The sequence below is a fragment of the Mesoplodon bidens genome (genome assembly GCF_964165515.1).
Source record: "Mesoplodon bidens genome assembly, chromosome: 16".
Taxonomy (NCBI): Eukaryota; Metazoa; Chordata; class Mammalia; order Artiodactyla; family Ziphiidae; genus Mesoplodon; species Mesoplodon bidens.
The window spans coordinates 37,950,916-37,974,730 of NC_138173.1; the positions used below are offsets into that span (position 1 = coordinate 37,950,916).

The following is a 23,815-nucleotide window of genomic DNA, read 5'->3' on the forward strand; positions in this document are numbered from 1 at the left end:
TAGACAGAGCCCACTCTCGGGCCCTTGGAAGGGGTCCCCCTTCCTGCAACAGATTTAGGGTCCATCCTAATCCAGTATGACCTCAACAGACTTGATGAGACTTGAAGTGCACAGTAAAATTCAATAGAGTGAAAATGTACTTATTAGGGCTCTTTTGGTTGTTAAGAAACCAAACTTAAACTAGCTTAAGTAAAAATGGTTTTCCTGATGAACTAGATATTAAATATTATGAATTACTGTTAATCTTGTTTCGTGTAATAATGTGGTTATATAGGAGAAAACATTAATCTTAAGATATACATGCTGAAGTATTTAGAGGTGAAGTGGCATGATATCTGCAACTTATTTTCAAATGATCCAGAAAAAAAAAAATTGCATACACGGGGCGGGGCTGGGTGGGGAGGGATAAATGAGGCAGAATGGTAACAACTACTGAATTTATGATGATAACTGGAGTATTCTTTCAACCTCTCTACATGTAAGAAATTTTTCAAAATAAAAAGGTAACAGGAAATGAGGACACATTTTAACTGGGACATGCAGGCTTGGACCTGACTTCAAGGTGGATTAGAACTGGAATTAAAAGAATGTCAAAAGGTGAATATATACTAAACAGGTCTTTCATCTCCATACGTTTCTATATACAACATTCCTCTCCAGCAATCACCACAGAAAGCAAGATGTTTCTCACAATGCTCTTTTCCCCAGTTAACCTCTCTCTCTAAATGAGAGGCAGGAGGGTATCAGGAGGCTGGCACAGGTTCCCCAGTCCAGTGAATGTACTAAAAAAGAGAAGGGATTAAGGGATTAAAGGTTGAGTAAATTAACTCCCTCTTCAATTTATTTTAACTCTTAACTCCCTTCTCATATTTAACAGGGAACAGAATGAGAAACTATAGTAGAATGCAAAAAAAGCCCCAAATCAGTAACATGAAATGTATTATATTCTAGAGTCTAAATATCATTCTCTGGTGAAGAGATTAGCTACCAAGATAGAAAAGAAACAGGCATAGATGGATCATTATCCATCACAGGCTTAACAGTAGAGAAAAAAGTCTGGGAAAATAGGATATTCACCTAACGAAGATGGAAGGAAGAAAAGAGAAAAGGAGGGAGGTAAGGAGGAAAGTAATAAAGAGAGAGCAAATCAGTGAAACAGGGCAGAAGTAAATTGCCATACCCAGAGCTGTCTCTAGGGATCTCCCTAAATGGATACCACCAAAAGTCCTTCTCAGCTTCATCCTGACACTTGCTACAAATTTGAGAGCACGTAAATGGTACTAAGGATCCTGGCCAGTTGGGAAAAATCAGAAGTCCCTTCTGCCCAACAAGAAATGAACCCATTTATGTAAAATTTATTCATTATCACAAAGCTCAAAAACTTCCTTCAAAAGGGTTAAGCGCTTAAGGCACTTTGTTGATTTGCACTGGTACCCTAAAATAGTAGTTATATTCTATAGACCAGCAAATGAGGCTCTCTCCCTGACACTCCTTATTCAACCAAAAAATAAAATGTTATTTAGAAAAATGTAGTCTTAACGGTGCCTTTCACAGGCCAAATAAACATCCATGAACATCCTAGATAATTTTTTTAATTACCTGAAAAATACTAATCTCTTACAGATGCAAAAAGAACCATAGTCATTATTTTAAGTCAATTCAACTTGTTAAATGCTTGGTTTTCCTGCAATTATATACTTTCATAATTCAAATCTAACTGATTTTAAGTTACTCCAATGGACTAAAATGAATCAACAGTTTTACTCACTTAAAGTTCACCTCTTCTTTTAGTGCTGTTAATGCATTTTAAAACTTTTTAAAAAATCAAATCTTTAGGACTTCCCTGGTGGCTCAGTGGTTAAGAATCCACCTGCCAATACATAGAACATGGGTTCAAGCCCTGGTCCAGGAAGATCTCACATGCCACGGAGCAATTAAGCCCATGCACCACAACTTCTGAGCCTATGCACTAGAGCTCGCAAGCCACAACTACTGAGCCCACGTGTCACAACTACTGAAGTCCACACGCCTAGAGCCTGTGCTCTGCAACAAAAGAAGCCACCGCAATGAGACACCTGTGCATCGCAACAAACAGTAGCCCCCACTCACTGCAACTAGAGAAAGCCCACCTGCAGCAACGAAGACGCCAAAAATAAATAAGTAAAAATAAGTAAATTAAAAAAAAAATCTTTAAACACAATTTATTTTGGTACTTGAGGTAAAGACCATTATTTGACCAATAAGTTTACAATGAATAACCTTAGACATATGCCTACTACAAAATGCAAGATTTGAATGATGTGGTTATTAATCCATCATTAAAGATAAATTACGACAACAAAAAATCTGAACTGCCAGCGACCTAGTGGTATTACATCAACTATTTTCAAATATAACATATTCATTCTTGTAAATAATCAATTTAAATAATACTGTAATAAGCCTGGTCAAGTATAAACCTGAACAGTCTTACCTGTATGATGTGGGTCTGATGTTGTCTTTGCAGATGCTTCCAAACAATATTTTTCCCTGTAATTATCCTCATGATTAATTCCTCTAGAACTTTCTTCAGTAGGCAGATTAAAACTGCATATTCTGGGATCATTTTGTGACTGCAGAAAAGTATTCTTATTTCCAGCAACCTAAAAGAACAAAATATGTATTTTATGCTGATATTAAACTTAATTTCCCATATTTTTAAATAATAGATTCCTAATTGAAAATGTGAGCTACTAGTTTCTCATACCTAAATGGAGAATACTTAAAAATAAAAATTATAATTTTTATTGTTTGTTTTTTAAGCTAGTTTTATTACATAATAAAAGCTGAAAGATATCACAGAATAAAAATTATGCTTATAATTATAGTGTATTTTAATCAACATATCAAATGAGGTTTTAAACAAGTCACAATATGCCATTCTCAGTCAACCGCTTTTTTTCTTGCTAAATTTCTCAATATTAAAAGAAACACTTAAATATTGTTAATTTAAGTGATAATGATACCTGCACTGTATTGTTCTTGTTTTAACAGTACCTTATGTTTTAAAGGCAAATATTAAAATATTTACAAATGAAAAGATATTCCTGGAATCTGCATCAAAATAATGAGAGGGGAAAAAGGGGGGAGGGAGCTGGAGAGGAAACAATGAAGCAAGAACAATTGTCATAAACTGACAATTGTTGAAGCTGGATGATGGGTACATAGAAATTCTTCATATACTCTTTTCTCTATTTTTGTATATGTATTAGCTTTCTGTTGCTGCTGTAACAAATTACAACAAACTTAGTGGCTTAAAACAACACAAATTTATTTTATAATTTTGTAAGTTTGAACTCTCACTTGGCTCTTAATGGACTAAAATCAAGGTAATCAGCAGGGCAGCATTTCTTTCAGGAGGTTCTAAAGGAGAAAACATTTCCTTGACTTTTCAAACTTCTAAAAGCTACCCACATTCCTTGGCTTGTGGCCCCATTCCTCTACTTCAAAGCCAGTTCCTCTGCATCTCTCTGCCCCTGCTTCCTTAATCACATCTCTTTCTCTAACCCTCTCATCTGTCTCCCTCTTCTACTTTTAAGGACCTCTGTGATTATACTGGGCCCATCTGGATAATCTAGGATGACCACCCCCCATCCCATCTCAAGGTCCTTAACATTAATCACTTAGTCAAAGTCCCTTTTGCCACGTGAGGTAACATATTCACAGGTTCCAGGGATTAGGACATGGACATTTTTGGAAGGCCATTTTTCTGCCTACCACAGTACGTTTGAAATGTTTTTTAAATAACAACTCACAATAACAGAGTCGTCATATCTCTATAAATATTCATTATAATAAATTTCAGAGACATTCAAAAATCTATCCGATAAGATTTTAAAGTAAGTCAGGTGAGGGAGGAGTCAAGATGGCGGTGTGGAAAGATGCGGAGTTAGCGTCTCCCCACAACTAGGGTGCCTGCTGGCCATTGGTGGGGGATTCAGACCCCCAAGGAGATGGGAGGAACCACAAGGTGAGCCAGTAGAACGGAGGGGTACCGAGGCGGGAGAAGTGGAGGCCAGACAAGATCAGCGCCTCTGAGGCCAGGGAGATCAGGAGAGGGAGGTAGGACGCACTCTCCAGGAAGAGAGGGTGAGGAGCAGAGGGCAATTGTCTGGCCCTCTTGGGCAGGGAAGGCTGCTGAGCTCCCAGGCCGGTCCCCTGCCCTCCAAGGCCCCCCCTTCTCCCGTCCTCCCACACACACCAGCTGCATTGGTCCTGGGGCATAGGAGGGAGACTAGGGAGATCAGGAGAGGCAGGCAGGAAGGGCCCTCCCAGACCCCAGACCGGAGGAGCAGGAGAGGAGAGGAGGGCGTTTGCCTCACCCACTCAACCCCAGGAAGCCTGCTAGGCTCCCAGGTGTGGTTCCCTGACCTCTGAGACTGGGGTTGGGGGCACAACTGGGCCCCTTCTGTTCCTTGAGCCTAATCTGCACCGCCAGGGCCTCTTCCAGCCCTGTGGGTCCTGATCATGGGCCAGGCCCACCACCCAAACTTCGCCCTTGCTTAGGCCCTGCTCTCCACAGCCAAGGCCTCCCCCACCCCTTTTTTTCCTTTCCCTCCTCCTCTTCTTTACTCTTGTGGTACTGATGTACCTTCTGGTTGTTGATTCATCTATATTTTTATTTTTACATTCTTTCTAACATATCTGTTAGTCTCCTAATCCAATTTTATTTTCTACTTTGTTATTTTTCTCTCTTTTATTTTTTTGCCACCACACACGGCTTGTGGGATCTTGATTCATGAGCCTGGGGTCGGGGGAAGCTCCTGTGGTGGGAGCTCCGAGTCCAAATCACTGGACTAACAGAGAACCTCTGACTGAAGGGAATATTCATTGGCGTGAGGTCTCACAGAGTTCCTCATCTCAGCACCAAGACCCAGCTCTACCCAATAGCCTACAAATTCCAGTGTTGGAAGCCTCAGGCCAAACAACGAGTAAAACAGGAACACAATCCCACTCATTAAAAAAAAAAAAAAAAAGAAAGAGAGATGGCAAAAAAGTATGTCACAGGTGAAGGAGCAAGGTAAAAACCTACAAGACCAAATAAATGAAGAGGAAATAGGCAATCTACCTGAAAAAGAATTCATAGTAATGATAGTAAAGGTGATCCAGAATCTCAGAAATAGAATGTAAGCATGGATTGAGAAAATACAAGAAATGTTTAACAAGATCTAGAAGAACTAAAGAACAAACAGAGATGAGCAACACAATAACTGAAATAAAAAATACACTAGAAGGAAGCAATAACAGAATAATGGAGGCAGAAGAATGAATAAGTGAGTGGGAAGACAAACTGGTGGAAATAACTGTCGAGGAGCAGAATAAAGAAAAAGAATGAAAAGAATTGAAGACAATCTCAGAAACCTCTCAGACAACTCTAAATGCATCAACATTTGAATTATACCGGTCCCAGAAGAAGAAGAGAAAAAGAAAGGGTCTGAGAAAATATTTGAAGAGATTATAGTCGAAAACTTCCCTAATGTGGGAAAGGAAATAGTCACCTGAGTCCAGGAAGCATAGAGAGTCCCATACAGGATAAACCTTACGAAAAACATACCAAGAGACATATTAATCAAACTAACAAAAATTAAATTCAAAGAACAAATATTAAAAGCAGCAAGGAAAAAAACAAAAATAACATACAAAGGAATCCCCATAAGGTTACCAGCTAATTTTTCAGTGGAAACTCTGCAGGCCAGAAGGAATGGCAGGATATACTTAAAGTGATGAAAGAGAAAAAATCTACAACCAAGATTACTCTCCCCAGCAAAGATCTCATTCAGATTCGATGGAGAAGTCAAAAGCTGTTCAGACAAACAAAAGCAAAGAGAATTCAGCACCACCAAACCAGCTTTAAAACAAACACTAAAGAAACTTTTCTAAGCGGGAAACAAAAGAGAAGAGAAACACCCACAAAAACAAACCCAAAACAATTAAGAAAATGGTAATAGCAACATATATATCAATAATAACCCTGAAGGTAAATGGATTAAATGCCCCAACCAAAAGACATAGACTGGCTGAATGGATACAAAAACAAGACCCATATATATGCTGTCTACAAGAGACCCACTTCAGATCTAGGGACACATACAGACTGAAACTGAAGGGATGGAAAATGATATTCCATGCAAATAGAAATCAAAAGCAAGCTGGAGTAGCAATACTCGTAACAGATAAAATAGACTTTAAAATAAAGACTGTTACAGGATATAAGAAGGGACCCTGGGCTTCCCTGGTGGGGCAGTGGTTGAGAGTCCGCCTGCCGATGCAGGGGACACGGGTTTGTGCCCCGGTCTGGGAGGATCCCACATGCCGCGGAGCGGCTGGGCCCGTGAGCCATGGCCACTGAGCCTGCGCGTCCGGAGCCTGTGCTCCGCAATGGGAGAGGCCACAACAGTGAGAGGCCCGCATACCGCAAAAAAAAAAAAAAAAAAAAAAAAAAAAAAGAAGGGACCCTACATAATGATCAAAGGATCAATCTAAGAAGAAGATATAACAATTATAAATGTTTATGCACCCAACATAGGAGCACTCTAATAGATAAGGCAAATGCTAACAACCATGAAAGGAGAAATCAACAGTAACACAATAATAGTAGGGGACATTAACACCCCACTTACACTAATGGACAAATCATCCAAACAGAAAATAAATAAGGAAACACAAGCTTTAAATGACACAATAGACCAGGTAGATCTAATTGATAATTACAGAACATTCCACCCAAAAATGGCAGAATACACTTTCTTCTCAAATGCACATGGAACATTCTCCAGGATAGATCACAACTTGTGTCACAAATCAAGCCTCAGAAAATTTAAGAAAATTGAAATCATATCAAGCATCTTTTCTGACCACAATGCTATGAGATTAGAAAACAATTACAGGAAAAAAAATGTAAAAAACACAAATACATGGATGCTAAACAGTGCACTACTAAATAACCAAGAGATTACTGAAGAAATCAGAGGAAATCAAAAAATACATAGAAACAAACGACAACAAAAACACGATGACCCAAAACCTATGGGATGCAGCCAAAGCAGTTCTAAGAGGGAAGATTATAGAAATTCAATCTTGCCTCAAGAAACAAGAAAAATCTCAAATAAACAATGTAACCTTATACCTAAAGCAACTAGAGAAGAACAAAGAAAACCCAAAGACAGTAGAAGGAAAGAAATTATAAAGATCAGAACAGAAATAAATGAAATAGAAACGAAGAAAACAATAGCAAAGATCAATAAAACTAAAAGTTGATTTTTTTTCTTTTCTTTTCTTTTTTTTTTTGCAGTACACGGGCCTCTCACTGTTGTGGCCTCTCCTATTGCAGAGCACAGGCTCCGGATGTGCAGGCTCAGCGGCCATGGCTCACGGGCCCAGCCGCTCCGCAGCATGTGGGATTTTCCCGGACCGGGGCACGAACCCGTATCCCCTGCATCGGCAGGCGGACTCTCAACCACTGCGCCACCAGGGAAGCCCTAAAAGTTGATTCTTTGAGAAGATAAAATTGATAAACCTTTAGCCAGACTCATCAAGAAAAAAAGGGAGAGGATGCAAATCAATAAAATTAGAACTGAAAAAGGAGAAATCACAACTGACACTGCAGAAATACAAAGGATTATAAGAGACTACTACAAACAATTATATGCCAATAAAATGGACAACCAAGAAGAAATGGACAAATTCTTGGAAAGGTACAATGTTCCAAGACTGAACCAAGAAAAATTAGAAAATATAAACAGACCCATCACAAGCAATGAAATTGAAACGGTGATTAAAAGTCTTCCAACAAACAAAAGTCTAGGACCAGATGGCTTCACAAGCAAATTCTATCAAACATTTAGAGAAGAGCTAACACCGATCCTCCTCAAACTCTTCCAAAAATCGCAGAGGCAGAAACTCTCAAATTCATTCTACGAAGCCACCATCACCCTGATACCAAAACCAGGCAAAGATGCCACAAAAAAAAGAAAACTACAGGCCAATATCACTGATGAACATAGATGCAAAAATCCTGAACAAAATACTAGCAAACAGAATCCAACAGCACATTAAAAGGATCATACACCATGATCAAGTGGGATTTATCCCAGGGATGCAACGATTCTTCAACATACGCAAATCAATCAATGTGATACACCACATTAACAAACTGAAGAATAAAAACCATATGATCGGGCTTCCCTGGTGGCGCAGTGGTTGGGAGTCCGCCTGCCGACACAGGAGACGCAGGTTCGTGGCCCGGTCCGGGAGGATCCCGCATGCCGCGGAGCGGCTGGGCCCATGAGTCATGGCCACTGGGCCTGCGTGTCCAGAGCCTATGCTCCGCGGCGGGAGAGGCCACAGCAGTGAGAGGCCCGTGTACCGCAAAAAAAAAAAAAAAAAAAAAAATGATCATCTCAATAGATGCAGAAAAAGCTTTTGACAAAATTCAACACCCATGTATGATAAAAACTCTCCAAAAAGTGGGCATAGAGGGAACATACCTCAACATAATAAAGGCCACATACAACAAACCCACAGCTAACATCATTCTCAATGGTGAAAAACTGAAAGCGTTTCCTCTCAGATCAGGAAGAAGACCAGTATGTTCACTCTCACCATTATTATTCAACATAGTTTGGAAGTCCTAGCAACGGCAACCTAAGAAGAAAAAGAAATAAAAGGAATCCAAATTGGAAAGGAAAAAGCGAAACTGTCACTGTTTGCAGATGACATGACACTATTATAGAAAATCCTAAAGATGCGACCAGAAAACTACTAGAACTAATCAATGAATTTGGTACGGTTGCAGGATACAAAATTAATGCACAGAAATCTCTGGCATTCCTATACACCAACAACGAAAAATCAGAAAAAGAAATTAAGGAAACAATCCCATTTACCATTGCAACAAAAAGCATAAAATACCTAGGAATAAACCTGTCTAAGGAGGTGAAAGACTTGTACTCAGAAAACTATAAAACACTGATGAAAGAACTCAAAGATTACATAAACAGGTGGAGAAATATACCATGTTCTTGGATTGGAAGAATCAATATTGTGAAAATGACTATCCTACCCAAAGCAAGCTACAGATTCAGTGCAATCCCTATCAAACTACCAATGGCATTCTTCACAGAATTAGAACAAAAAATCTTACAATTTGTATGGAAACACAAAAGACCCCGAATAGCCAAAGCAATCTTGAGAAAGAAAAACGGAGTTGGAGGAATCAGGCTCCCCGACTTCAAACTATACCACAAAGCTACAGTAATCAAGTCAGTATGGTACTGGCACAAAAACAGAAATATAGATCAATGGTACAGGATAGAATGCCCAGAGATAAACCCAGGTACATATGGGCACCTAATTTACGACAAAGGAGGCAAGAACATACAATGGAGAAAAGACAGCCTCTTCAATAAGTGGTGCTGGGAAAACTGGACAGCTACATGTAAAAGAATGAAATTAGAACACTACCTAACACCATACACAAAAATAAACTCAAAATGGATTAAGGACTTAAATGTAAGACCAGGCACTATAAAACTTTTAGACGAAAACAAGGAAAAACACTCTTTGACATAAATCACAGCAAGATCTTTTTTGATCCACCTCCTAGAGTAACAGAAATAAAAACAAAAATAAACAAATGGGACTTAATTAAACTGAAAAGCTTTTGCATAGTAAAGAAAACCATAAACAAGACAAAAAGACAACCCTCAGAATGGGAGAAGATATTTGCAAATGAAACAACAGACAAAGGGTTAATCTCCAAATATACAAACAGCTCATGGAGCTCAATATCAAGAAAACAAACAATCCAGTTAAAAAATGGGCGGAAGACCTAAATAGACATTTCACCAAGGAAGACATACAGATGGCCAAGAGGCACGTGAAAAGATGCTCAACATCACTAATTATTAGAGAAATGCAAATCAAAACTACAATGAGGTATCACCTCACGCCCATCAGAATGGCCATTATCGAAAAAGTTAGAAACAATAAATGCTGGAAAGGGTCCGGTGAAAAGGGAACCCTCCTACACTGTTGGTGGGAATGTAAATTGATACAACCACTATGGAAACAGTATGGACGTTCCTTAAAAAACTAAAAATAGAACTACCATATGACCCAGCAATCCCACTGCTGGGTATATACCCTGAGAAAACCATAATTCAAAAAGAGACATGCACCACAATGTTCATTGCAGCACTATTTACAATAGCCAGGACATGGAACCAACCTAGATGTCCATCGACAGATGAATGGATAAAGAAGACGTTGTACATATATACAGTGGAATATTACTCAGCCATAAAAAGGAAAGAAATTGAGTTATTTATAGTGAGGTCGATGGACCTAGAGTCTGTCATACAGAGTGAAATAAGTCAGAAAGAGAAAAACAAATACTGTATGCTAATGCATATATATGCAATTAAAAAAAATGGTACTGATGAACCTAGTTGCAGGGCAGGAATAAAGAGGTAGACATAGAGAATGGACTTGATGACATGGGGTGGGAGGGCGAAGCTGGGGCAAAGTGAGAGTAGTATCGACATATATACACTACCGAATGTAAAATAGTTGGCTGGTGGGAAGCAGCAGCAAAGCACAAGGAGATCCGCTCGGTGCTTTGCGACAACCTAGAGCGGGATAGGGAGGATGGGAGGGAGGCTCAAGAGGGAGGGGATATGGGGACATGTATATGCATATGGCTGATTCACTTTGTTGTGCAACAGAAACTAACACGGTATTGTGAAGCAATTATACTCCAATAAAGATCTATTAAAATTTTTTTTACAAAATTAAAAAAAGATTACTGTTGATCCCAAAATATAAATAAAATATAAAGTAAGTCACGGCAATAAACTAATGAAGGCCTAAATTTTATTTTTTGCAACATTTTATTTTGATATAATTTTAAACTTATAGAAACAATCCAGAAATAATACAAGGAAGTCTCATATACCCTTTACCCAAATTCACCATTTGTTTACATTTTGCTCCTTTTACTTTCCCTCTATCTCTCCGTGTGTGTGTGTGTGTGTGTGTGTGCATGTGTGTGTGTGTGTACACATCTGAAAGTAAGCTGGACACACTGTGCTCCTCTACCTCTAAATACTACAAAGTGTGCTTACAAAGAGCAAAGACACTCTCTTACATAATCACAGTAAAATTATCAAAACCAAGAATTTAGCATTGGTAGTATAATACTATTACCCAATCCACAGTTCATATTCAAATGGGGTCGCTTGCCCCAACAATGTCTTTTGATAGTTTCTTCCCTGAGCCAGGATTCAATCCCAGATCACACAATACATTTAATCAACAAGTTTCTTTAGTCTCCTTTAATCTAGAACAGTTCCTCAACCTTTATTTATCTTTTGTGATTTTTGACACTTTTGAAGACTACAGGCCAGTTATTTTGTAGAATGTTCCTGTATCTGGATTGTCTGATATTTCCTAATGATGAGTTTCAGGTTATGCATTTTGGACAGGAATATCACAGTTCATCATAACAGGGGCACATAATATCAATTTGTCCCATTACAGGAGGCATTCACTTGATTAAAGTGGTGTCTACCAGGTATTCCTGCAAAGCTAGTATTTTTCTATCTGTAATTTTTTAAAGTATGTTGTAAGGAGATGCTTGAATCTATTCAAATATCCTGTTTCCTGATCAAACATTCACCCATTTGTTTTGGAATCCATTAGTATTTTCCAACACCATCAATTACATTACTTTTATTTTTATGATTTAGCATTCCACTCTGAGAAAGAGCTTACGCTCCTCCCCATTTATTTATTTAGTTGTATTAGTATGGATTCAGACTCCTACAATAACCCACATTATTCAGTGGGTTATTATCCATTAGTATATTTATTTTGATGCTCAATTTGTTCCAGATTTTGTATTTATCAGACCACTCAAGTATAAAACCCCTGAAGTCACCAAAACAATACTTTCTCAGTCTGGATTAATCCAATCTAAGATGAGAAATAATTCAAGAACAAAAATTTAAGAATGGAATAAACAAAGTAACGGGACACTAAAGTTGACTGCTAAGCTTAATACTTTCGCGCTTCGCATGTTGCCTTGCTTAAAACAGCTGTATAATTTCAAAAAATGCCTACTTCATTCGTTTTTAAAGACAACTATTTAGTTTCTTGATATTAATTATAACAGGAAAAGAATAAATCAGCATTTTGGGTTTGGAATTAATCATTAGAAACTCCATCAGAAAATAAAGTCAAGGGTGTCAAGACAATTCAATGGGGGAAAAAACAGTCTTTTCAACAAATGGTCCTGGAACAATTAGATATCCACATGAAAAAAGATAAAATTGGATTCCTACCTCACACCATACATGAAAACTAATTCAAAATGGGTCACAGGCTGAAATGTAAGAACTAAAACTATAAAACTCTTAGAAGAAAATATAGTAAATCTTCATGACCTTCTTAGATATAACACTAAAATCACTACTACCAACACCAAAAAAAAAAAACCAGATAAACTGGACTTCGTCAAAATTTTAAACTTTTGTACTACAAATGAAACCATCAAGAAAGTGAAAGGCAAAAACAGAATGGGTGGAAATATTTGCAAATCATATATCTGATAAGGGACCTATGTTTAGAATATACAAAGAACTCTGACAACTCTATAATAAAAAGCAAATAATCCAACTTCAAAAAAGGACAAAGGATCTGAATAGACAGTTCTCCAAAGAAGATATTCAAATGGCTGATAAGCACATACAAAGATGCTCAATGACATCAGCCATCAAGAAAATGTAAATCATAACCCCAAATGAGATACTACTTCATCCACAGTATGGTTTATAATCAAATAGATAATAATAAGTGTTGACAAGGATGTGGAGGACTGAAACCATCATACATTAATGGTGGGAATGAAACAGTACAGCCACCTTGGAAAAGAGTCTGGCATTTTATTAAAAGGTTAACCACAGAATTATCATATGATCCAGCAATTCCACTCCTAGGAATGAACCCAAGAGAAATGAAAACATACGTCTACACAACAATTTATACACTAATATTCATCAGCATTATTCATAATACCTAAATTTTTTTTTTTTTTTTTTTTTTTTGCGGTACGCGGGCCTCTCACTGTTGTGGCCTCTCCCTTTGTGGAGCACAGGCTCTGGACGCGCAGGCTCAGCGGCCATGGCTCACGGGCCCAGCTGCTCCACGGCATGTGGGATCTTCCCAGACCGGGGCACGAACCCATGTCCCCTGCATTGGCAGGTGGACTCTCAACCACTGCGCCACCAGGGAAGCCCCTAAAAAATTTTTTAAATGGAAACTAAACATCCATCAACCAACAGATGGAATAATAAAATACGGTATATTAATAAAATGAAATATTATTCAGTGTGGCAAGCAGAATAATGCCTCCCAAAGGTGTCCACACCCTAATTCCCAGAACCTGTGGATATGTTACCTTATGTGGCAGAAGACGCTTTGCAGATGCAATTAAGGTTAAGGACCTTGAAATAGAGAGATTGTCTTGAATTATCCAGGCAGGCCCAATCTAACCAAATGAGTTCCAGTTTCAGAGAACCAAAAAGATGGCAATATAAGAACTCAAACCGCCATTGCCAATTTTGAAAACATAGGAAGGGGACCATGAGCAAAGGAATGTAGGTGGTCTGTAGAACCTAGAAAAGGCAAAGGAAACATTCTTAAAACCTCCAGAAATAAATGCAACCCTGCCAACACCTTGATCTTAGCCCAGTGAGACCCACATTGGGCTTCTGACCTACAGATCTGTAAGATAATACATTTGCATTGTTTTCCTTTTTTCAAAATATTTATTTGGCTGCATCAGTTCTTAGTTGCGGCACACGGAATCTTTCGTTGCGGTGCACAGGCTCTTCGTTGCAGCACGTGGGCTTCTCTCTAGTTGTGGTGCGTGGGTTCAAGAGATCGCGGGCTCAGTAGTTGTGGTGTGTGAGTTTAGCTGCCCCACAGCATGTGGGATCTTAGTTCCCTGACCAGGGATCGAACCCATGTCTCTTGCATTGGAAGGCAGATTCTTAACCACTGGACCACCAGGGAAGTCCCACATTTGCATTGTTTTAAGTCACTAAATTTCTGGTAATCTGTTACAGCAGCAATAGAAAACTAATACATTCAGCAATAAAAAGAAATGAATTACTGATACATGCTACAATGTGGATGAGCCTTTTGAAAAACACTATGCTAACTGAAAAAAGTGAGTCACAAAAGGCCACATGTGTGATTCCATTTATATGAAATGTTCATAATAGGTAAATATATAGAAACAGAAAGTAGATTAGTGGTTGCTAAGGGCTGGGGGATTTGGATGGGCTGATGTGTATGAGGTCTCTTTCTGGAATGATAAAATTGTTCTAAAATTGGTTTTGGGGCTTCCCTGGTGGCGCAGTGGTTGAGAGTCCGCCTGCCGATGCAGGGGACACGGGTTCGTGCCCCGATCCGGGAAGGTCCCACATGCCGTGCAGCGGCTGGACCCGTGAGCCATGGCCGCTGAGCCTGCGCGTCCGGAGCCTGTGCTCCGCAACGGGAGAGGCCACAACAGTGAGAGGCCCGCGTACAGCAAAAAAAAAAAAAAAATAGAAGAAATATTAGTAGACTTTAATCCCCATAACATAAATGAATCAGGGAACTGTAGAGTAGCAGAAGTGTGGACTGCTCATTTTATATATGCTCTATATAACCTTTCTATAACTTCTATATACCTAAGACTAAAACAATCCTTCATTTTAGTAGTAAAGAATATATATTAAGACTGCTTCAGGGGCTTCCCTGGTGGCACAGTGGTTAAGAATCCGCCTACCAGTGCAGAGGACACGGGTTTGATCCCTGGTCTGGGAAGATCCCACATGCCATGGAGCAACTAAGCCCATACGCCACAACTACTAAGCCTGCACTCTAGAGCCCGTGAGCCACAACTACTGAAGCCTGTGTGCCTAGAGCCCACGCTCCGCAATGAGAAGCCACCGCAATGAGAGGACTGCACACCACAAGGAAGAGTAGCCCCTGCTCACCGCAACTAGAGAAAGCCCGTGCGCAGCAACAAAGACCCAATGCAGTCAAAAATAAACAAATAAATTTATAAAAATTAATAAAATTAAAAAAGAAAAAAAAAAGACTGCTTCGGGACTTCCCTGGTGGTCCAGTGGCTGGGAATCCGCCTTCCAATGCAGGGGGCATGGGATCGATCCCTGGTTGGGGAACTGGGATCCCACATGCCGCAACTACTGGGCCTGCGCACCCTGGAGCCCTCACGCCACAACTAGAGAGACACCTGCTTGCCGCAGCAAAGGACCCCACAGGCCACAAAGAAGATCCCACATGCCGCAACTAGGACCTGATGCAACCAAATAAATAAACAAACAAATAAATAAATAATGTAGATTTGTTTTAAAAAAAAGACTGTTTCGAGCACTTACTTTTTACAAGCATAAATGAAAGGAAGTGTCCAGAACAGTGATATAAAGCATTATTTATGTTTTCTCTTTAAATTGCTTTATTTAAAGTTTTCACTTATGTGTTACCTTTAAAAAGAACACTGATCAGAACAACTTTTTTTTTTTTAACAAGAATCTCCACCCCTTCCCTTGCAGAGGTATTTTTCACTGTTACCAAAAGTTTATTTTACGGACCTAACCCAAGTTTATTTTATGTCGTTCCTTTAAAATATATATATTTAGTCATTATTTCTAAGGTTTTTAGAAGAATTTATCAGAGATACTGAAAATTCCTATAGGCATTAAGTATTACTACCTGTTTACATGGCACTTTTTAAAAAATGCATCCTTCTCTAGATTATACTTCCTTTACTGTTTTTTTTTGTTTTTTTACCTCAAATAATTTTATATCTGAATTCAGCTTTGAAACCTCTTCATTAGGACTTGGATTACTTCTTGCTGGCGGTATAAATTTTGGCTTTTTGAAGGGATTCCCTTGCAACTGACTTGGTGCTGCTGATCTTCTCATATTCAGCAGTATTAACCTGAAAAATACCCAAAACAAAAATGATCTAATCATAAGTCAGATTAGAATCACCTCCAAGTATATCATCACTACAATCATAACATCGTTAAAAATATAAGAGAATAAACCTGTAAAAAGCCTCAGGAAACAAATTCAACAGCTGGTAACATTTTATTTTCCATCACAAAAGGCTTCTGAAAAATATTTAAGATTTAAATTACATGGTGTAAAGCTGAGCATATATTGTATCAATTTTGATAAAACTATAGATTAGATAATGATTATATAGCCTTAAACTCAATTTAGATAGTAGTTTCAAAATCAAAAGAAACATAATTATTCACAGACATACATCCAGCATGTTGCTTTTTTTCTATTCCATTAATCCATAAACTGCATGAGGGTAGCAATCATTCTTGTTTTCTTCACCACTCTGTAAGCAGCTTCGACCACAAAGCCAGATACATTATAATCACTAAAGAATATTTTTGAATGAATGAATAAAATCCTGGCAATTAAAAGAACACATTTACAGTTCAATTTCCTTTTAAAAACGTGGGATATTTTAAATATATAAATCAAGAGACTAGAACCAGGTTTCCAAACTTTTGCTCAATATTATTGCCACCAGGACAGAACAGGTGAGACAGATAAAAGGCAAGAACATTACATGCACATATCATGCTTCTGCAATGGACGGCAGTTAAGCACTCTTATTCAAAGTAAACTCACAAAACACTACACAAGATATGGCATCAACAAGGATGTACATGGCTACCAAAATTATTTGTTTAATCCAGAAATTCCACTTCTGGGAATTTACCCTAAGGAATTACCAAAGATATACTCAAAGAATTATGTATAAGGGTAATCATGCTAATATTACTTATAGTAAGAGAAAAAAAAGGAAATTTGAATATCCATAACAAGGTACTAGATAAATAAGTTATGTCACATCCACAAAATGGAACACACTCTCTTCATACACCACTAAAATAGTGAGTAGTACTGCAGTTTCCCAAGCAAGCCATGTTCTCTTTTCCTCTAGGCCGCTGAACAAACTTTCCCCTATACAGTGTTGGGAATGCCTTTATGCATTTTCCTTTGCCTATTGATTCCAATTTATCCTTTAGGACTCTTAACTATGAGCCCTCTTCATCTCTGCTCAAAGACTGGATTAGAGACCCTTCCTATGTGTGCACTACCCAAGCACTTTTCACACTGTAATGAAACTACCTATTAATTCCCCCAAGCTGTAAACTCCTGGATCAGGAATGAAGTCTTACATTCCATTCATCACTATATTGCCAGTACCAACACAAGAAGGCATTCACTATTTGTTATATAAATAATTCTACAGCCATTAATGGGGGAAAAATCACATTTTAAAAGAATGTTTAGGGACTTCCCTGGTGGCACAGTGGATAAGACTCTGCGGTCCCAATGCAGGGGACCCAGGTTCGATCAATGGTCAGGGAACTAGATCCCACATCATGCCGCAACTAAGAGTTTGCATGCCACAACTAAGGAGCCCACCTGCCGCACCTAAGACCCAGTGCAACCAAATAAATATTTAAAAAATAATAAAAACTGGTATCAAAAATACTTCCAAGTTAATAATAAAAAATAAGTCCTTAAATTTTAAAAAATAAAAGAATGTTTAATGATATGAGAAATGTTTTTTATATATCAAATAAAAAATGGCTACAAAAAGCAATTTTAGCAAGGTTGCAAGATACCAGGTTAATACCCAAAAGTCAATTGTCTTCCAACATACCAGCAATGAATAAGTGGAATTTGAAATTAAAAACACAATACCATTTACATCAGCACCCCATAAAAATGAAACACTTAAGTGTAATCTAACAAAACATGTATAAGATCTATATGGGGAAAAACTATAAAACTCTGCTGAGCGAAATCAAAGAACTAAATAAATGGAGAGATATTCCATGTTCATGGATAGAAAGACTAAATACTGTTAAGATGTCAGTTCTGGGCTTCCCTGGTGGCGCAGTGGTTGAGAGTCCGCCTGCCGATGCACGGGACACGGGTTCGTGCCCCAGTCCGGGAAGATCCCACATGCCGTGGAGTGGCTGGGCCCGTGAGCCATGGCCGCTGAGCCTGCGCGTCTGGAGCCTGTGCTCCACAGGCAGGACAGGCCACAGCAGTAAGAGGCCCGCGTACCACAAAAAAAAAAAAAAAAAGATGTCAGTTCTTCTCAACTTTATAGATTCAATACCATCCCAACTAAAATCCCAGCAAGTTATTTTGTGGATATCAAAACACTGATTGTAAAGTTTATATGGAGAGGCAAATGACCCAGGACAGCCAACACAATATGGAAAAAAGAGAACTGACACTACCTGACTTTAAGACTTAACATATAGCTACAGTAATCAAGACAGTGTGATATTGGTGAAATAGACAAATGAATCAATAGAACAGAATAGAGAGCCAGAAACAGACCCACATAAAGACAGTCTTTGACAAAGGAACAAAGGCAATACAATGGAGCAAAGACAGTGTCTTCCACAAATGGTGCTGAGACAACTGGACATTCACATCAAAGAAAATGAATCTAGAAACAGACTTTACACCCTTCACAAAAATTAACTTAAAATGAATCAGAGGCTTACATGTAAAACGCAAAGCTATAAAACTCCTAGAAGATAATATAGAAGAAAATCCAGATGATCTTGGGTATGGTGATGACTTTTTAACTACAACACCAAAGGCACAATCCATGAAAGATGATAATTGATAAGCTGGACTTCATTAAAATTAAAAACTTCTGCTCTTAAAAAGGGCAATGTCAAGGGAATGAAAAGACAAGCCACAGACTGGGAAAAAATATTTGCAAAAGGTGTACCTGATAAAGGACTATTATCCAAAACATATAAAGAAATCTTAAAACTCAACAATAAGAAAACAACCCAGTTAAAAAGTGGGCCAAAGACCTTAAAAGACAGATCACAAAAGATACAGAGATAGCAAATAAGCCTATGGAAAGATGCTCCACATCATATGTCATCAAGAATGAAGAAAATCCAGAACACTGACAACACCAAATGCTGGTGAGGATGTGGAGCAGTAGGAATTTTTGTTCATTGCTGGTGGGAATGCAAAATGGTGCAGCCACTCTGGAAAACATTTTAGCACTTTCTTGCAAAACTGAACATACTTTTAACATAGGATAACTCCTTTCAACAGAGTTGAAAATTTATGTCCACACAAAAACTTGCATACAAATGTTTATAGCAACTTTATTCGTTAATTGCCAAACTTGAAAGCAACCAAGCATTCAGTAGGTGAATGGATAAATAAACTGTGGTGTATCCAGACCATGGAATGTTATTCCACACTTTAAAAAAAAAAAAAAGCTGTCAAGCCATGAAAAGACATGGAGGAACCAAAAATGCATATTACTAAATGAAAGAAGCCAATCTGAAAAGGCTACATACTGTATGATTCCAACAATGTGACATCCTGAAAAACTATGGAGGCAAAACTATGGAGACAGTAAAAAGATCAGTGGTTGCCAAGGGTTAGGGGAGGGGCAGGGGTGCAAAGGCAGAGCACAGAATTTTTTAAGGCAATGAAAATATTCTGTATAATGCCCTAATGATGGATACATGTCATTATATATTTGTCCAAATCCACAGAATGTGAAATGCCAAGAATGAATACTACTGTAAACTATGGACTTTGGGTGCTTATGTGTGTCAACTGTAAAAAATGTACCATTCTGGTGAAGGATGCTGATAATGAGGGAAGGCAGGGGTATATGGGAAATCTCCACCTTCCCCTCAACTTTGCTGTAAACGTAAAACTGCTCTAAAAATAATACGTTTTAATTTCACAAATGGCTACCAAACATGTTCAGCATCATTCCAATTTTATAAAACAAAAAAAAAAGACAAAAAAATAGTATGTGTGTTTGTACTTTTTAAAAGACTAGAAAGCAAAGGGGCATGAGGAACTTTCTGGGGTGACTGAGATAACCTGCATCAGATTGTAGTGTGATTACAAGTTTGTCAAAACTCATCTAAGTATACACATTGAATTATAAACTGTAAATTATACATCTATAAAGATTTTTAAAAGACTAGAAAAACACATGCCACAACATTAACACTGACTATGTCTAGATGTTAGAATTACCAGTAATTTTTTATTTTTTTCTGAGTTCTTTCCTACATATTTCCAATTTTCTACAAAAAAAAAAAAAAGAACTGCAGCCAATTAAGCTGTGACACACCATCACTGATGGTTAGACATTTCCCAATTACAGCAACTTAAAAATGATGACATACATGAGTATTCGATAAATAACCAGGCTTAACAGAATAATAATAAACAGAATAAACAGAATCCTCAATTAAAATACAGACCAGAGGGCTTCCCTGGTGGCGCAGTGGTTAAGAATCTGCCTGCCAATGCAGGGTACACAGGTTCAAGCCCTGGTCCGGGAAGATCCCACACGCTGCAGAGCAACTAAGCCCGTGCACCACAACTACTGAGCCTGTGCTCTAGAGCCCGCGAGCCACAACTACTGAGTCTGCGTGCCACAACTACTGAAGCCCGCGTGCCTAGCAACACGTGCAACAAAGACCCAACACAGCCAAAAATAAAAATATATTACTTAATTAAAAAAAATTTTTTAAATGATGTCCACATCATGAAATTTAATAGGTTCCATTCTCTACATTTAGTCAGATCCGCCTGCAGACTGACACCTTTTTAGAAGGAACACTAGAAAAATACAGTAACTAGAAACTTTGGGCAAGCTATTTAAATGCTCTGTATATCAACTCCCTCATTTATAAAATAAAGAGAACAGACTAGCTGCTAAAACTTCTTTCAACACTAAATTCTAAGAATCACTTTTCTACACCTAATACACAATGTCTAATTTTTCAACCCTTCTATTTAACCTGTAAACTAAAGAAAGTAATAATGAATTTGAGTATGCAGGCATGTGAGAAGCAGCACAGGGCAGTGGTTAAGAAAACACTCTGGAGCCAGCCTGCCTTGGCTTGATTTCTAGCTCTGCCATTTATATATGACCTTGGGCATCCATCAAGCCATTTAACTTGTTGATGCATTTCAAAGTAAACTGCAGACATCAGTATATTTCCCCCTAAATGCTTCTGGATCCTTATTACTTCTTAAATTAGTGCTATTTGAGCCCTCTTCCCAGGCCCTAAAAATAACACCCACTTGGCAGCCCTACTGTGATGCTCCAACATCTGTTACACTCTTAACACCTACTGCTTCTGTTCTCCCAAGTAAAATGGCAAATCCAAGCTGATGACACATCACAAGGCCTACAGTACTTGGCAATTTAATACACTGTACTGTGTAATAATTAAGAATACAGTTTTGGAGGCAAATGCCTGAATATAAAACTGGACTGACACTTCCAAGCATGTGATCTTGCACAGTTTACATAACCTCTTTGTGTCTCTCTTTCCTCATCTATGACAGGCGGTACAACAATAATTACTCGTAAGATTGATTGTTGGGAGGATTAAATGAAATACTTAAAGTACTTAGAACCAAGTTTGACACACAGTAAGCACTCAATGTTACCTGTAATATTACTATCTGTGATAATCATTATTAGATGTTTAATACATAAGGTCCTATAAGAGCAGATACAACGAAGTTTCCGCGAGGGGGGATAGCAAAGGATGAAGTTCGACAAAGGGGATTATGACCAGAATCTGTGGATTCGGTTTGGCTTTGAAGGGGGGATGGGGTGCAACCATCAAACCTCTAGGATGAAAAGAAAAAAAAAAAAAAAAAAACCTCTAGGATGCAAGAATGCAAATAAAACAGTCAAGAACCAGCAACGCACCTCCCCTTCTGTTTCTGCTTTTCGCCTTCCAACTATATTAGGTAGTAATTATTTCACTTCGTGGCTTAAGTCGCTCCTTTGATTTTGTGGCCCCGCTAAACCGGCCTACAAAAATCTTCCGTTACTTACTATTAATTAATACCGTGCAGGAGAGTGGAGATTAGTTCTGGGGAAAGAAACCCAAGAGCCACAGAAGCCGAGCGGGCTGACCGCAGTGCGGGCGCGGAAGCACCACCGCCCGGAGTCGCCTCTCGAGTCGGCCTCCCCACCACAAACTCACCCCCACGGCGCGCCCTCCGCCACCACCCACCCCACAGCCAGCAGCGAAGGCGCCCCTCACACTTGAGACCCCTCCGCGCTCCCAGACCCGCAGGAGGCGGCCACAGGCGCTCCGCCGCATTCTTTCCCTCCTCCGTCGGAGGCCTGCTCCGGCGCCTCTCCCCTCTTTGTCCCACACAAGCCTACAGGCTGTCGCAGCCTCACAAGCCTCCCCCTCCAGGGACGCACCAGAGAGGATCCGAAGGAAGCTGCGCCACCAGCCAGGAGGAACCGGAGGAGACAGCGCTCCCTCAACGACAGAGCAGCTCAAGGTTCCCGCCTCGGCGCTGCCAATTGCGGACGAGCCCATCGCGCGTGCGCACTACCTTCCTTCCGCAGATCCCCGTCCAGCTCGACTCTGATTGGACGACCTTATCGCATCACTACGCAAGTGCTTTTGCGTTTCTCCTTGACCTCTGCCAAGTTTGCTTCGGGATTATGGTTCAATTCGAAAAGTATTTATTTGCTGCCTACGGTCAGACATGATGTTCATGCTGAGGCTACAGACCACATCCTAGGACAGATGAGGCATATTTCTTAAATCTGAGAACATCTACATGGATATGTTCGTGCAGTTTGATGGGTCTGTCTGCATTGTAAAAATATACAAATATAATGGATTTTTACCATATAGCTCCTAAATTATGCCGCATTTTAGGAATGAGGGAATTTCAACGACTTTGTTAATATGTTCCTTTTAGGTACCCAGCCGAAATAAGTGAACTGACGTTTTAAAATTGGTCCAACACCTTTTAATATGGTTACTAGTTAGAAATACATAGGTCGTGGGCCCTTTAACGTAAAAGTATCCCCAAACCAGGTCACCGTCTGTTAATATGTAGAAAAATATTCCGGTTTGAACAAAACACTTTAAAACGTGTTAATACAATAATTTTCATTATTTAGCATGATTTTCAAAAGCCATTAACTCTAAAACTACGTGAAGAATTACAGTATTAAATCTTACCAAATTGTAGTAGAGTAGCTATCTTTTTTTATATAATAAATTGTTACAATTTTTTGGACTTTATTTTGGTAAAATCAGGAAGTGGTAGCTGAAGCAGAGTGAGTTCAGAGAGTAGTAGATGAGGTCAAAGAGATAACAAGGAGGGGGAAAATCATGTAGAAACCTGTGGACCATTATAAGAACTCTGGCTTTTATTCTGAAATGGGAGGGTTTTGAGCCGAGTTAGGAGACTATTTACATAATTGAGACAAAAATGGTGGCTTAGGGCTTCCCTGGTGGCGCAGTGGTTGAGAGTCCGCCTGCAGATGCAGGGGACACGGGTTCGTGCCCCGGTCTGGGAGGATCCCACATGCCGCGGAGCGACTGGGCCCGTGAGCCATGGCCGCTGGGCCTGCGCGTCCGGAGCCTGTGCTCCGCAATGGGAGGGGCCACGGCAGTGAGAGGCCCGCGTACCGCAAAAAAAAAAAAAAAAAAAAAATGGTGGCTTAGCCCGGGTGGCTGCAGCAGAGGCGGTAACATTTAGAGTCAAGGTATGTTTTGAAGGTAGAAGCCAGTGTGAGAGAAAAAGAGTAGATAAGAATGACTAAGGTTTTTCGCCTGAGAAACTAGAAACATGGAGTTGCCATTTATTGAGA

The 23,815-nt window shown here is 39.2% G+C and overlaps 1 protein-coding gene across 2 annotated transcripts in view; it reads right to left on the bottom strand.

The window, feature by feature from the left end:
* RAD54B (RAD54 homolog B) overlaps positions 1–22,549 on the bottom strand; it is a 95,855-nt gene extending 73,306 nt beyond the window's left edge. The window contains exons 1-3 of one of the 2 annotated variants that reach the window (XM_081258664.1): positions 22,403–22,549; positions 15,901–16,051; positions 2,474–2,642 (exon numbers count right to left, since the gene is read on the bottom strand). In XM_081258664.1, coding sequence (XP_081114790.1) covers positions 2,474–2,642; positions 15,901–16,035 — 304 coding nt within the window. In that variant the 5' untranslated portion in view covers positions 16,036–16,051; positions 22,403–22,549. The remainder of the gene's footprint in view (positions 1–2,473; positions 2,643–15,900; positions 16,052–22,402) is intronic. The other variant, XM_081258665.1, reaches the window with a different exon arrangement.
* Between the last annotated feature and the right edge of the window lie 1,266 nt (positions 22,550–23,815).